The sequence below is a fragment of the Brassica napus genome, chromosome C9, assembly GCF_020379485.1.
Source record: "Brassica napus cultivar Da-Ae chromosome C9, Da-Ae, whole genome shotgun sequence".
In the NCBI taxonomy this organism is placed as follows: domain Eukaryota; kingdom Viridiplantae; phylum Streptophyta; class Magnoliopsida; order Brassicales; family Brassicaceae; genus Brassica; species Brassica napus.
Window position 1 is genome coordinate 19,817,280 of NC_063452.1, and position 15,782 is coordinate 19,833,061.

General features: G+C 39.9%; 2 protein-coding genes across 6 annotated transcripts; one reads left to right on the plus strand and one right to left on the minus strand.

Moving 5' to 3' along the window:
• Positions 1-1,978: 1,978 nt before the first annotated feature.
• LOC106402453 (probable E3 ubiquitin-protein ligase RHG1A) lies at positions 1,979-4,872 on the minus strand. Of its 4 annotated transcripts, none has more exons than XM_013843191.3 (6): positions 4,690-4,872; positions 3,315-4,197; positions 3,140-3,196; positions 2,623-2,724; positions 2,409-2,549; positions 1,979-2,321 (listed from the first exon to the last, which is right to left on the minus strand). In XM_013843191.3, the coding sequence occupies exons 2-6, from the start codon at positions 4,125-4,127 to the stop codon at positions 2,169-2,171; spliced, it is 1,266 nt and encodes a 421-aa protein (XP_013698645.1). In that variant the 5' UTR covers positions 4,128-4,197; positions 4,690-4,872; the 3' UTR covers positions 1,979-2,168. The 4 variants fall into 4 exon arrangements, with proteins under 4 accessions (XP_013698645.1, XP_048623488.1, XP_048623489.1 ...); XM_048767531.1 differs by having other exon boundaries at positions 4,687-4,791; XM_048767532.1 differs by having other exon boundaries at positions 4,515-4,699.
• Positions 4,873-7,661: 2,789 nt separating this feature from the next.
• On the plus strand, positions 7,662-14,584 carry LOC106405259 (protein ESSENTIAL FOR POTEXVIRUS ACCUMULATION 1). Of its 2 annotated transcripts, XM_022696113.2 has the most exons (11): positions 7,662-7,915; positions 8,279-8,367; positions 8,471-9,370; positions 9,458-9,578; positions 9,664-9,759; positions 10,159-10,893; positions 11,009-12,373; positions 12,443-13,424; positions 13,533-13,690; positions 13,785-13,844; positions 13,932-14,584. In XM_022696113.2, exons 1-11 carry the CDS (start codon positions 7,834-7,836, stop codon positions 14,315-14,317), a joined length of 4,974 nt encoding a protein of 1,657 aa, XP_022551834.2. In that variant the 5' UTR covers positions 7,662-7,833; the 3' UTR covers positions 14,318-14,584. The 2 variants fall into 2 exon arrangements, with proteins under 2 accessions (XP_022551834.2, XP_013701290.2); XM_013845836.3 differs by having other exon boundaries at positions 11,009-13,424.
• The last annotated feature ends 1,198 nt before the right edge of the window (positions 14,585-15,782 follow it).

The window sequence follows — 15,782 nt, forward strand, 5'->3', positions numbered from 1 at the left end:
GTTGGGGTCAACATCAACTTCTTCCATGAAATCATAGACATTTTATAGTTTCACCAATATATACCATGATATTTATTTTGTTCCATTCTATTTGGGTTTATGACTTATATTTAGATTTATGGTTTATATTTGAGTTTAGGGTTTATTAATTAGGATTTAGGGTTTAGCATTAAGGATTGTGGTGGGGATGGGATAATGTTTAGTATATAGGAGTTGGAGTTGGGGTAATGTTTAGTATTAGAGTATATGGGTGAGGTTAGAGATCTGTATTATTTCGGTGAATTAGAATAGAACACTCATTGCATATGTATGTGGTCATAAACGTGTAACGTGGTTTCTTATATTCTCTCAGATGTAAACTAAATATTAGTCATACCTCTATTTGTCTACGTCATCTAATCTTCTATCCTTCACCTGTTACTTGTACATGCGAATGTTAAAACCGGCTCATTTGATGCATAATTGTTAGTTACTTAATTATATCAAAATCAATTACATGCACTTAATTTGTCTCCAAACATGGCTATTTCACAAATTTTCCCTTTACATTTGTGGCAAAAAATAAAATAAATAATAATAACTAAAATACTCACAAAAATTAAAACACTTTATTTGGCAAGCTCTTTCAAGTTGTCTTCATGAAGCAAAATCTTTATGGGGAGAGGGATAAATTGCAAGACACACTGTGTGAGATATAGCTGGAGGACGAGACAATTAATCATGTACTGTCTAATTGTCCTCCATCTAAGCAGTAATGGGCATTATCCAACAATATTCCATTGAATCCGATAGTTTTTCCAACATAATCAATCTTCACAAATATGAATTATTTGTTTTGGAGAATAATTTATGTTGATGATCGAAATAAATTCTCATGAATTTTCTGGTTTATCTAGAAAAATTGTAATGATAAATTATGTAGTAACAATGAGAGGATCCTAAGACATTAAAGTAGCTGATTCAGAATTGTTTCATTGGTTTGAAGCACACCCGAAAGTGGTATTAAATATGGTCCAAGGGGTAAACTTATCTTTATATTCCCCTATCGTACATCCAAGTATATTTTTTCTTCGATGGTGTAAAATCGATGGATTTTGAAAGGCGACATATATGTTTAGGGGCAAAGGTGGTATAGTAAACATGGAGGCTTTTAAGAGTTATTAGGTGCTAGGAACATTAGAAAGAGGAACTCATGCTTTTAGGCTTTTAAGAGTTATTAGGTGCTAGGAACATTAGAAAGAGGAACTCATGCTTTTTAGGTTATAGTAAGATGATTTACACCACTAGACTAAAGAAACTTTTATAAAGTTGAATGAATTTTATTTATATTATTGTGGGCCGGAAGCCCATATTTCCTCAGCTTCTCTACAGAGCCGGACATGTCCCTATTACATGCGGAATTTGAAACACTGATTTGGACATGATCATTTTCTAATCAAAACTAGCATTTGAACAGATTATACATAGTTAATAAAGATAGTGTTTACACCAAAAGAATGGCTTATTTTTTCAATTCATATGGAAATCTTTGACGTTTTTATAATCTCTTATATTCCCGTGACAAAAACATGTACAATGATAGACAAGCTGACAATGAATGTACGAGTCCAGCCATCACACTGACCCCATAGATCCGGAACTTCCGAATTAGCAAGTTTTTTTTTTGTGAAAAAAAAAAGTTTTTTTTGACATCAAAAGGTTATTAAGTTAGATGTTCCTCTTGTTGTAAAAAAACTTAACATCATTAATTTAATAGATACATCCACATACAATAGCGTAAAGTCTCTCCGCGGAATAATGCATCGTACGTATTCACCACATCAAAGGAGATTCACGGATGACATATTATTCGACAATTTCTTTGGTGTTTTAAATGTTGAAGGTCTCTTAAAGGCTAGGCAAAGCAGGTTTGTCTCTGGACTCAAAAGATCTAAGACTCTGCATTTTCAAGCTCGAGTTAAAAAAAGAGAGAGCCACCTTCAAAAAACAAAGTATGGGTTGTTTATTAACAATCCTTTCATAAGTAACATCTCAACATCAACCGACTCAACTTCCTGCTTTTCTTTCAATGGATTCATAAATAATCCATTGACAAATGAGTAAAATATATTATCCAACCAAATACAGAAAAAAAGAGGATTTTCATTCTCTTCTGAATACTCTCTCATTCATCCTATTTTCCGCCTTTTTGCTGTGTTCAAGCCTGTCGTCTTGCAAATTGGGCAAAGATTCTTCTGTTTCAGCCATTCTTTTATGCATTGGCTATGGAAATCATGCCCACATTCTAACGTCCCCATGTCTTCTCCTTCACTGTATTCCTCCTGCACACCATGTTTCACCATTCATAACCGGAAAAAAATGTAATATTTCTTGGTATTACCATTGCAGCAACAAGTATATATTTGTACCTGACAAATACAGCATGGCTCTGCATCTTGTGGAGATTTTGTGCTGCTTTTGAATTTACGCTGCTTCAACCGGTTTGATATGGTTTCTTCGTTTACACCCGTGCAAACATCTCCAATACGCTCTTCTAGTGCCAACAGTTCCTAAAATTTATTATTAACCAAATGAGTGAGGCTTTTACTAGCAAACATGACAAAGATTTATGGTTTTTTTTACCTCATATGACATGTTGTCTACATCAAGTCGCATGTCTCTATAACGATCATGCATACCAGCAGCCCCATCAAACAGCAATGACTGGTTTAGAAACATAACGTCCTGTGACAAAACACCCATTCAGAGTTCAGCTAGACATTAACAAGTAGGCCTGCGGTTATTAACCAAACCGAACCTGCCAAACCGAAAGGTTCGGTTCAATTCAGCAGCTAAAAAAATCGGTTTTCGGTTTGGTAATCGTTTAGTTCGGTTTTTAAAAAAAGAAAAGTTCAAATAGTACTAATCTTATTCAAAAATCCGTATTGAACTAACTGAAATCCAAACCGAATTAACCGAGCATAACCCAAAAAATTCGAATATTATTCGATTTAAACCAAAAATTTAACCGAAAACCGATCCAAAGTAACCGAATTTCGAACTAACCAATAAAACCAAACCCACAGGCCTAGTAACAAGAGAAGATAACTTTGCAATACTCTTAATTGTTTATTCTACTAAGCCGGAAGGAGAAACTAACCTCGAGCCGCAAGTTATGATTCGGATCCCTACGCATGACATCCAAGATGTTCTGCATCTGTCCAAAAGGAAAGCTCATTGGTCAGTTCTATTTGAGTGAAGAACCAAAGCTTAACAAAAGACCATTAAATTTTAAAAGGCTTCATTCATGACCATAGAACTTGTAATGAACTGACCTGTGACACCGTGAGTCTGCTGCTTCTTCCTCTGCTTGCAGCTGCCAAGGCACGAAAAGAATGATGAGCCCCAGCCACACTATCCCCTTGTCTATCACCACCAGGCTGAAGCACAAGCCCATCCGGAGAGGCATGAAGTGTTGGATGATCATCAGATCCTGCGAGGGAAGATATCAATGACCTACGGGCTAGCTCGGATCTTCTTCTCTGCTGGTGTGGCAAGTTCTGGTAAGACGGTGGTTGAACACCTGTCGCTGAGCCTGTCGTAGATACTGCTGATGCAACATTCAGGTCTCCACTTGTTGCATTCCTAAGTTCAGGAGCTGGAATAAACAAGGGACTCTCTGGTATGCTTCTTGGCCTGGTCTCATCTAAATGAAGGTTTCTCTCAACAGGTGGTACAGTAGAGGTTGATGATCCAGCCGCGAGTGAGACCTCCGTCCACTGAAACGGTGGTAGCATATTCCTTGAAACAGGTGGTATGCTAAGAGCAGGAGAGTTTGAGTTCTGAACATGTTGATTGGGGGCAGATGGTTGTTGTTCAGAATCTACGTCTAAATCAATTATTTCATTTCTTCGTTGCTCACTGTGACTGGAAGCTGCTTCATTCTTGGTGCCACTAGAGCTATGTAAATCATGTTGCTCCTCGTGACTTGGTTCGGGATTCGCAATCATGTAATCGTGCAAGTCGTTATCACCGAGACTGTGAATGTGATCCCAATGATCTGTGACAGCATCAATTGAGGTACAAGAACCAAGCTCGAAGTTCAAGGCTTCTGATAAAAAGCCGAGGATGGCCCTCTCTTCCTGCATCTCGGCTGAACTTTAACCACAGTTACACTTTTACTCACGAGAGTTTCCTTGATCTGTCAACAATGGGAGACTGCAAAAAAAGAACAATGCGGGTAAGTAAACTTTTCAGTAACAAAGACAGCTACTAAAACTGTAATAATAAATGGCATAAACAATCATATAATTTATAAAGATAGGAAATGTAAAAAGGAAAGAAAGACAACAGCTTGAAGATAAACAATCAACAACCTCAAAAGACTAATAAACGCAAGAACACGTTCATAGTGATCCATTCAAATGAGCTGACCTTAAACCTTATCTAAAGGAACCATCTTTGAATAGATTTTGCTCAACTTTGAATGATTAGACCCATAAATATAATAAAGCTCCAAAAATGAATGAACCCACCAATCGATATCGATGGAGCTTGGGAACACAATAAAACCAAGAAAGAACAATAGACAAAAATACAAACAGATACACAAGAGCCAGAAAACAAAACCGATCTTGAGAAAAGCAAAACTTTAGGGAGATTCTTCATGAAAACGATTCAAAATACAGAAGGGGAAGAGAAGAGAACTACTGGTTTGCTGCAGAGAGAAGAGGAAGACCAAGAGCTGAGGGAATGAGGAGAAATGGGAACAGACCAGAGGATTATTAGGGAGAGACAGCAATGTGTATGTAATTTACCATTTTACCAAACTTAAAGTTTTTATAAATTTATTGGTAAAAAAGGAAAAAAAAAACTAAAGTAAGAAAGAAAGATAATGGCAGTGAAGGTTCAATCAGTCAGTGATAAGAACAATTTTTTAAAGAAGAGAATTGAGTGCTTTGGTCAAATTCAATTCTCTTTTTTTTAAACGGTTTTTATTAGTTATCACTGACTGACCATTTATTACCGTTATTGGAAAAAAAAAATTGCGCTACCATTATTGAAATTTAGTATATTTTCAATTATGGTAATGAATAGTCAGTCCGTGATAACAGATAAGAACAGATTTTTAAGAAGAGAATTGAATTTGACCCAAAAAAATATTATGAGAATTGAGATGCTTTGACTAAATGGATTAGTGTAGAGTTATATATGTCAACCAATCGAGTTTCTCTTTCGTTAAAAAACTCACAGCAAAAAAATCTTTGCAAAATCAAAATATGGCTGTATAGAGCTTTATTTCCAGAAAAAAAAATAGTGCTTTAGAAAAGTACAGCAATAAAAACTACCGGAAATAAATCTACAGATTAAATTATACAGCAAAAAATATAAAGCTACAGTCCTTACCAATTATCTCCGACAACACAAACTAAATAAATTTCAATATATTAACTGTGTAATTTAAATAAACGTTATGTGTAGAAATAGGTGTTTTAGGAGAAGAGGAGGAAAATCAAGTTGGCAAGTTAATATTTGCTCTGGGACGTTTAAAGAGCAAAATGGACATACGCCCCACGCCCAGCCAAAATAAGTATCATAGGATTCATAGCCTTTCCTTCCTAACCCAACGTCCCTTCCTGTTATTTAATTTTTTTTGAATTCTCATTTCTTACTTTTGTTGTTAACTAGTTAGTAGTTACCATAACACATTGGTTTACTTTCTGGTTCTGTTTATCTTCTATCTCGTCACCCTTTTTTTATCTCTCATTAGATTCTCAGTTAAAAAATGAAAACAAAATACCAATATATGTTCATTAGAATTACTATTTTGCCTAAAGATGCTGCTCACAGTTAGATGGGCATTTAGATATCAGACCGTATTCCAATTTGTGATTAAGTAACCAATAGGTGTACTACACCCGGTGTAGTTTCGATTGGTCGGTTCGAAAATGCTAAAAAAAATATGAACTTGACTACGTTGAATCATAAAAATTTAGGTGAAAATAAAGCTTAGTAAAAGAAGTTCATGTTCTATAAATCAATAAAGATCAAGGTGTTATTCGTTTGCTCACTCAGGTAATCCATTTGGGTAAAAATGCAAATTGATATTCGTTTTATACATTATAATGCTACTCCAGATGGGATCATTCAGCTGGATTTTTAAAAATTCATCTCAAATTCGCACTCAAACGAGAGTGAGTCTTAATGGTGCATCTGGATGCATCTTTTTTAACTGGCAAAATGATAAATGACAAAATACTTTTTTAAATTAAAATATTATTTTCAAACAAAAAAGAACCGAAAAATGCATCTTCTCGCCAAAACTAAAAACACATTTTTTTTGCCAAAATAGGCTTTTTTGCAAAAAGCGTAAAACACGCATTTACATAAAAACACACTTTTCGGTCAAACCAGTAAAACCACACTTTTTGGCTAAAACGGTAAAAACACTTTCCCGCAAAAAGCGTAAAACCGCACAAAAACCGAAAAACATACTTTCCCGCCAAAACCGTAAAAACACACTTTGCCTCTAAAATCGCCAAAATGCATTTTCCCGGCAAAAAAACACAAAACACATGTTTCCGTAAAAACCACAAAAACGTATTTTCCTGCCAAAACTGGAAAACACATTTTCCCGCCAAAAACACAAAAAACGCATGTTCCCGTATAAAACACAAAAAAAAAGCATGTTTCCGCCAAAACCGCAAAACGCATTTTTCCGCCAAAACCGCGAAAAAACCATTTTTCCATCAAACCCGCAAAAACGCACTGTCAAAAACACATTTTCCGCCAAAACCGCCAAAAAAATATTTCATGCCAAAATGGCAAAAACCCAATTTTTCCGCCAAAACCGTAAAAACATATTTTTCCGCCAAAACCACAAAAACACACGTTTTCGCCAAAACATATTTTCCGTAAAAATCCAAATATTATTTTCCGCCAAAACCGTAAAAAATGCTATTTTCTGGCCAAAAAATCTTTAAAAGTATTTTAATCATTTCATTAACAAGTCCACCTAGGTGTATATACAAGTCAAAAAATAAAAAGCAAACGAACATAGTTGCATTCAGATGATTCATCTGGATGCATAGACGAAATGAAAATAAAACGAATAACACTCAGATGGACTATTTGGATAAGGCATCTATCTAGATGCATCTTCGAGATGTACAAAGGAAAAGTCCGACCAAATCCAATTTAAACTGATATAAACAAAGAACAAAAAAAATAAGAATTAATGTAAAAAATAGTTTAAAGTTCAAACAAACAAAAAATCGTGTCATTTACAAACCACACGTAAAGATACACCACAAACCACATGTGGTGTGTATGTTGACCCAACAAACGTGTCCAGAAGTCAAAACCCAATCCAAATTCGTAATCTGTCGTGTTTCGGCCTCTTTAAATCCCGGTTTAGGGTTCTTTACGACCTAGAGCCACTCTTTGGCATCTCAAAGGACTTGGTAAAAAGATGTTAGCCAGAGACAAACAATAATAGTAAGTTAATAACACATCATTTCACTTCATGGCGCGTAAACGCCACGTGAGTGTTGTACTCAACTACAAATGCGTAACACGCGCGGAGTGAGCGCATGAGTCAAGACAGGAAGTGGATAAACATGGAAAACTGTCTAACCTCTAAAAGAAGAAAGATATTTTTAATTTTTTTTTGTTTACTATAGCTTCAAAGGAGGATGCTATTGTACGCAGGGTAGGTAAACGTACGCCGTCGTTTAAGTCCCCCAATCCTCGTAGGGTCTTTTAAACCTAGTTCCTCTTTCACCGTAATCGCTATCGCTCACTTTCGCCGTCTCTCTCTCTCTCTCGTATTTGCAACTCCGAAACGAACCTGCCATGGCTAACTCCTCCGCTGATTCCGCCGCAGACCACCGCAGCAAGCACCTCTCCATCAATCCACCTCACCAGATCTTCAAAGGTTATTCCCCCTCCCCCCATTCGTCTCTTTCCGATTGCGTTCGAGTCTCTCCCATTCCAATCTCCTGATAGATTGCAGTTCTTCTCTCTCTCTTTCCGATGCTGAATCGTCGATTGAAACCAGCGTTTACAGAGTCTATGCTCTTGAGTCCCCCTTTAATTAGGGTTTTTGGTTTCTCTCGATCGATCTCTGTTTTATTCCCTTGTGTTTGATTATAGGAGATAACCTCTGGATTTTTAAACTTATCAGACTCCTCCACTTATTGATGTAGATCCATAAGTTGTGGATTGTTCTCATCTTTATTTGAGACGTTTTTGTAGTTCTTGTGTTGGGAGATGCATGATGTTTCTCTACTATGTGCAGATGTCCAGGGCTCTGACAATCCTATTCCTCTTTCACCTCAGTGGCTTCTCTCCAAATCAGGGAAGAGCAAGACTGGAATGGGGACTGTGGTATTTTCACATTGCTCTCTCTCTCTCTCTGTGCATTTTGTTTATTTCATTCTCTTTCAGTTTTGTATTGGATTTGACATGTTAACTGGCTTCACTTTTACAGGAAGCTCAGTGCCTCCATAATCCCTCTGGAAATGGGGAGGAGACACCGGATAATCCGAAGAAGAAGGATGTCTTCCGGCCTTCCTTACTTACTGCTGAAACTGGCCGTCGTGAGGGTTGGCGTGATGAGGAAAGGGATACCTTTTCCGCTACCCGGAATGATCGCTGGCGGAATGGTGACAAAGACTTTGGTGATATCAAGAAGGCTGACCGGCGGGATAATGTGGGCTCTAGACAGTTTGGGGAGCCTCGCCGGTGGACTGATTCAGGAAACAAGGATGCTGGGACAGAGCAGCGCCGTGGTCCGAGTGATCGGTGGACTGATTCAGGTAACAAGGATGCTGGGACTGAGCAGCGGCGTGAAAGCAAGTGGAACTCTCGCTGGGGACCTGACGACAAGGAAGCTGAGAACGCTCGTAACAAGTGGGATGAAGCTGGCAAAGATGGTGAGATCATTCGTGAGAAGGGTCCGTCTCTTCCTTCTAGTGATGGAGATCATTACCGGCCCTGGAGACCCTCTCAAGGTCGAGGAAGAGGAGAATCTCTTCATAGCCAGTCAACACCAAACAAGCAGGGTACAGCCTTTTCTCACAGCAGGGGGCGTGGAGAAAACACTGCTATCTTTTCAGCTGGGCGTGGAAGGATGAGTTCTGGTGGAAGCCTTTTTACTAGCGCAACAAACCAGTCTCACCCTCCTGGATCTGCCTCTGAGAAAGGGGAAAGTGGTACTGGAGAGCCTTACCATCTGAGATATAGCAGAATGAAACTGTTGGATGTGTACAGGATGGCAGATACTGTGTGTTTTGAGAAGTTTCCAGATGGGTTCATCGAGGTGCCTTCCCTTACTTGTGAGCAGCCGTCGGATCCTCTGGCTATTTGCGCTCCAAGTTCTGAGGAAGTGGTCAGTATTCATTAATTTAGTTTATGTTTTTCTTCTTCCTATAGTATGTCACTTTTCTAATCGTTATGCCCTTCTTGTTCCTCATAGAATATTCTGGATGGGATTGAGAAAGGAAAAATAGTGAGCAGTGGTGCCCCTCAGATATCCAAGGATGGCCCTAGTGGACGAAATCCAGCCGAGTTTTCTCAACCTAGGCGACTCAAGCCTGGTATGAATTCCGTGAAAGACATCCAGGCTTCTAGTATTTTGTATATATGATACATATGGTGAAATTAGTGAATGTTTTGTTTCAGCTGGAAGCAGGGAAGATATGACATCCGCTACTGACGTATCTAAAGAAGAAATTGGAGAAACAAGGAACTATCCAGATGATAAGTTTAGGCCTGAAGGTATGTGCTGTAATGTTGTAGCCTTCATGCAGCTTTGTTGACTTGCTCATTTTGGTACTGTTTAAAATAGCTGATACGGGAACTTAGTGATACGTCCTTTTGCTGAGTTTAACTCGTATTTATAAAAAAAATATCTTTGAGCAGTTTGTTGTAATTATTGTAGCCTTCATAGTTCATGCAGCGTTGATGAGTTACTCATTTTGGTACTGTTTGAAATAGCTGATATGGGAACTTAATGATGCGTCCTTTTCTACACTATTGTTTTTGAGTTTAACTCGTATTTAAAAAAAAAATTGTGAGCAGTGTTGTTAAAGGTGAACAAGCTAATATAAAATATGCGAGTTCTTTCTATGTTGCTATTAGCCTCTCATATTATGATTGTTTCTGTCTTGTTTACAGCTTCTCATGAAGGTTATGCTCCTTTTAGGAAAGGCAATGAGGTGCAGGGAAACAATCATGTCCAGTCGCCATGGCGTCAGCCTGGAGAAAGATCGAGTAGGATCTCACATGATTGGAATGACCCTTCAGCTGATAATAAGCTGAAATCTTCTGACACTGTCTGGTCACACCCTAAAGATTCAATAAACCATTCAGGAAGCAATGTGATGAGCTTGCCACAGTCCAAAGGGGAATCAAGATGGCAAATCGGTGAAGATCCTGCACTAAGAAGGCAGCCATCTTTGGTGTTTGACAGGGAGCGAGAAGTTAGAAAGCCTATGCCATCTTCGCCTGAAGAACTTTCACTCTTTTATAAAGATCCTCAGGGTCTAATTCAAGGCCCTTTTTCTGGAAGTGATATTATTGGATGGTTTGAGGCTGGATATTTTGGCATAGATTTGCTAGTTCGTCCTGCGAGTGCACCGATCGATTCTCCTTTTTCATTACTTGGTGATGTAATGCCACATTTGCGGGCTAAGTCGGGGCCACCACCTGGTTTTTCCGATGCCAAGCCAAGCCAGACTACTGATGCAGCCGGTTCACCGGCATTCCCTGGTATGGGGACAGTTCATGCTGGGATGGGGGAGACTGATATGTTGCAAAATGATATGAGGTATAAGCAAGTTGGAGGTACGGTAGCGGAAAATCGGTTTATTGAATCGTTGATGTCTGGCAGTTTGAACAATCCATCTCAAGGTAGTCTCTTGGCGTTGGACATTTGATGTGTTTTGATAATTTCCTTTATTTTACTATTAGCCGCTCAGGATCACTAAATTTTTTTAATTTCTCTGTTTCCGTGTTGTGCCTGCAGGTGTTCAAGGATATGCAGTAAATAGTTCTGGTGGGTTGTCTTTACCAGTTACTGATGGTGGGGCTGACATGTATCTCTTGGCCAAGAAACTGGAACTTGAACGGCAGAGATCAGTAGCTGGTCCGTTTTCATATTGGCCTGGTCCGGAATCTGCAAACCTGATGCTAAGATCCGAGAATGTGCCAGAAGTTGCTCAACAGCCTGCCCGTTCTCCCAGTACTGATTTGTTGTCCATCCTCCAAGGTGCAAAGGATAGGTCTGCTCCTTCTGTTAGTGGTCCTATTCCTGCTTGGTCGCATCCCAATCAAAAGGATGATTTGCACCATGCGAAAAGTTTCCAAACTCAGACTTCCTTTGGGGTCCAACAGCAAAGGCAGCTAGAGCAGAACTCACCTTTGGCAGGTTTACTTGGTCAACCTATTGGAAATAATCCAGCTGGCATGTTACCCCCTGATATGATGCTCGTCCCTGGACTCTCCCAAGAACAGCAATCGCTCAATCTGTTGCAGCAGCAACAGCTTTTGTTGCAAATGAATGCTCAGACACCCCTTTCTTCACAGCAACAGCGTCTATTGATTGAAAAGATGCTTTTGCTTAAGCACCAACAAAAACGAGAAGAGCAGCAGCAGTTGTTACGACAGCAACAGCAGCTGTTTTCCCAGGTTCTTGCTGACCAGCAGCATCCTCAACAACGGTTAGGAGAGCCATCTTATGGACAGTTGCAGCAATCTTTTGATGCTCTTAGGCTGCAAGAATCAAAGGACGTGACACAGGTCAATCAGCAGATGCAGCTTCCGGTTTCCCATGAGGCCCGAGGTGCCAACTTAACTGATTTTGTCTCTGTAAATCAAGCCACTAGTCAGAATGTTGCAACTGTCGGAACCCATCATCTGAACCTTCAACACCAGCTGTTTGGTAATGTTGACCCTAGGATGAGTGAGGGGGGAGTTCCTACAGATCAGATCGATGGCACCCATAAAAAAGATTTACAGTCCGACTATGAAAGATCAATTCCTGCGGATTACATGAACAGCTTGTACTCAGAAAAACCTGTTCTCTTACCTGCGAGCTTTCCAAACAATGAAAGCACCACACCTGAAACAAGTGACAGTAAGTCACTGGAGAATCAGACGAAAGATGTGTTTGCTGGACAGGGAGAGACAAGTAATGAGTTAAACGTGGAGATTCCTCCAACTGAAGTTAAAAGCAATGAAGTTTCTGGAGGACGGAAGACTTCTGAAAAGAAGTCCAAGAAGCAACGGGGTAACAAGCAGTCTGCTGAGCCGGTTAAGGCAGCTTCTAAGTCTTCTCTGCAGGAGGCAAAGCAACCTGAAACAGGAATTGCTGATGATTCTGAGATAAAGGGTAAAAATATGAATCCAGCTGACATTTTGATAGACAATGATGTACTAATGAGTTCTGAAGCTATTTCAGTCAGGGGAGAATCTGGTGTGAATGAGTCGTCACTGCAAAACACACGAACGCAACCCGGACGTGCTTGGAAGCCTGCCCCTGGCTTTAAACCAAAGTCACTGCTAGAAATTCAAATGGAAGAACAGAGGGTAGCACAAGCAGAAGCTTTAGCTCCAAAGGTTTCTACTTCCTCGGGTTCAGTGGGTGGTTTGGCTTCTCCTTGGGGTGGAATTGTTGCCAATTCAGATCCTATCAACCTAAGAGAGACACTCGGAGAGTCAGTCACTACTCAAGCAGGTGCTGTAAAGCCTGAAAGTGTTCCTGCTCTTAAGGGTAAGCAAAGCCACTTGCGTGACTTGTTGGCTGATGATGTTGTGGCCAAATCTGTTGTCAAAGAGAGGGATGTAGTGGGAAGCAGTTCTAACGACACATATACGCAAATCACATCCACTAATGCAGAGTCTTTAGACGATGATAACTTTATTGATGCCAAGGAAACAAAGAAGAGCCGTAAGAAGTCTGCAAGGGCAAAGAACTCTGCAGCAAAAACAGCTGCACATGTTCCTGCTGTAGTAGATACATCCCTCTCAACAAGTTCCATTGAGAAGGGAAAAAATGCTCGCATTGCGCAGCAGCAGCTTAAGGAAGATTTGCCTGCTATTCCTTCTGGGCCTTCTTTGGGAGATTTTGTTCTCTGGAAAGAAGAGCCTGTGAACAATCCTTCACCAGCTGCTGCTTGGTCGACTGGTCCAAAGAAATCCACAAAACCTAGCTCACTTAGGGACATCGTGAGGGAGCAGGAGAAGATGACGACCTCATCACATGCGCCTCCTAGTCCAGTACCTACCACCCAGAAACCTACTCCACCACAAGCTGTGCCTCAATCTTCCTGGTCGCGCTCCCCTTCACAGGCTGTTTCTCAATCTTCCCTGCAGTCAAAATCCAAGGGAGATGATGACCTTTTCTGGGGTCCAGTTGAGCAAACAACCCAGGAATCAAAACAGTATGAATCTATCTCTTGTTACCCCGAGTTTCCAATAAGTTTGCATTTGATCATCGCCTTATATTTGTTGAAAGAATTTTACTAACTATGGGTTATTTTGGAACACAGGGGAGACTTTCCTCAACTTTCAAGTCAAAACAGTTGGGGAACCAAAACCACACCTGGGAAAGGAAGTGCAGGAAGCTCGCTGAATCGACAGAAATCAGTTTCAGCGTCTTCACCTGCGTCCCATAAAGGGAAAAAGGAGGAAGTGACAAAACTCACAGGTTTGCTTTTTTTACTGACAATTGCTGTCTCCAAAATTTTGTAGCTTGTTTTTTTTTTTTTTTTTTTTTTCTCATGTGTTTATGGTTTCCCCAGAGGCGAATGGCTTCAGAGATTGGTGCAGAAGCGAATGTCTCAGACTTCTTGGTTCAGAAGGTAAAAAGTTCATACAACACTCTAGTTTCAGTTAATCGTTTATTCTGTTTCTGATTTGTGTAATATTATATCATATCTTTTGGTCAGATACAAGTGTGTTGGAGTTTTGTCTGAAGCTATCCCGATCAGAAGCAGAAACCCTTCTGATAGAAAATCTAGGGACGGTTGATAGAGACCACAAGTTCATCGACAAGTTCCTCAACTACAAAGACCTGCTACCATCAGAAGTAGTGGAGATTGCATTTCAATCAAAGGGGTCGTCGTCGTCTGTAGTGAAGAGCCGAAACAACAAGGCGGCGGAAGAAGAGGAGTATTACAAAGCCCCCTCGGCAAATGAAGGGTTTTCTAAAGTGGGAGGAGGAAAGAAAAAGGGGAAGAAAGGGAAGAAGGTAAGCTTAAGCTCATCGGTTCTGGGATTTAACGTGGTTAGTAACAGGATCATGATGGGTGAGATTCAGTCCATTGAGGATTAAAGAGGGGAGGATGAAGTTGGTTTTGTCTCGGGTTCGCCATGGTTCTGATGAGTAATGTGCTCTACTTTATTTCAGAGATTTTGGCACAATACAGACGCAACCTTGATGACTAATGTGTTCCCTGAAGTAAACTGAAAACTCTGTTTTTTTCTTTTGTTGTCTTTCACTTTCTGAGTTCCTCTGTAGTGATAAAATGTTTTTGAAGAACAGTTTTAAATTATGTATTAGATACTCAATCCAATAGGAAGTTTCGTTCATTTGATTTCAGATTCAGACCTCTGCATCTCCAACGTTTTAAAGCTACTGTCCCGTAAATAGCTCAAACTTCATTTGCTCTGCTCAATTGCTCTCGAAGACCAATGGGATGACTTACCCAGTCTTCTGTATTATTATTATCTTTACGGTTTCTTATATCTGGAAATTATTCTAACTTTAATGTTTCAAAGTTTGAAAATAAATAAAATCTAGATGCTGCTCTGATTGGTGATACAAATTACGAAGTGATTAAAAGTTTTTTCCTTCTAATTGTTGGAAATTAGGTAATACTAAAGAGAAAAAGGAGTAACAAAGAGTAACAAAGGTAGTGGCTGTTATAAATCATGAAGTGGTTGTCATTAACCAGGTCCGGACCAAGACCGGTCCAATACTTAGAAGATGGAGAGATGGCTGAAGCCTAGAGAGAGAAGAGAGAGAGCCGACTTCAGGAAAGAGAGAGGCGGCCACAAAGCTTGGAGAAAAGGAAACCGTTTCCTTTTTCTAGTAGATGTAATCTTTTCATTATTATGTATTATTAGTTTTCCTAATCCTAGTGAGTTTAGGTTTTGGATACTTTCCATTTATCTTCATCTTGTAATCCTTATATAAATGAACCCCCTTGATCATTAATAATAACACATAAATATTCAGTCTCTAAACACTCTATTTACAACACGTTATCAGCACGATAGACTCCAAAACTCTGAGACAAAACCTAACCCAAAATCCGTCACACATAAACCCTAAATCAGGCGCAACTTAAAATCGACCTATCTCCCAAACCCTGAGGAATCAGCCGACGAGCTACATATCAAATTGAAGCTCTTGACGAGACGAATCCATCAACGAAAACTGTTCGTCGATCCGATCTCAGACGCGCCCACACTCGCAGAAACAATACTCGGCACCGTCTTGATCTTTTGGAACCCTAATCCCGAAGAACCCTAAATTGTTCTTGCTTGCGTTCCGGCTTGCAAACTCCGATCAAGCTCAGCTTCAGACGTTCCCTGTCCGTGATCAACATCCTCAGCCTCAGCTCAGCTTACGTCCAGCTCAGACCAAATCCACGACCAGACGCAACCGTCCGCGAGAAGAAACAAGCTCGCGATAGCTCTCGGCAACGCGACCCGATAGGAGCCATCCCGCGTCCGTTCGTCTCAGCTCGTCTCTGATCTTTAGTGGTCCGATTTAGACCTGCAAAAACAAAGGT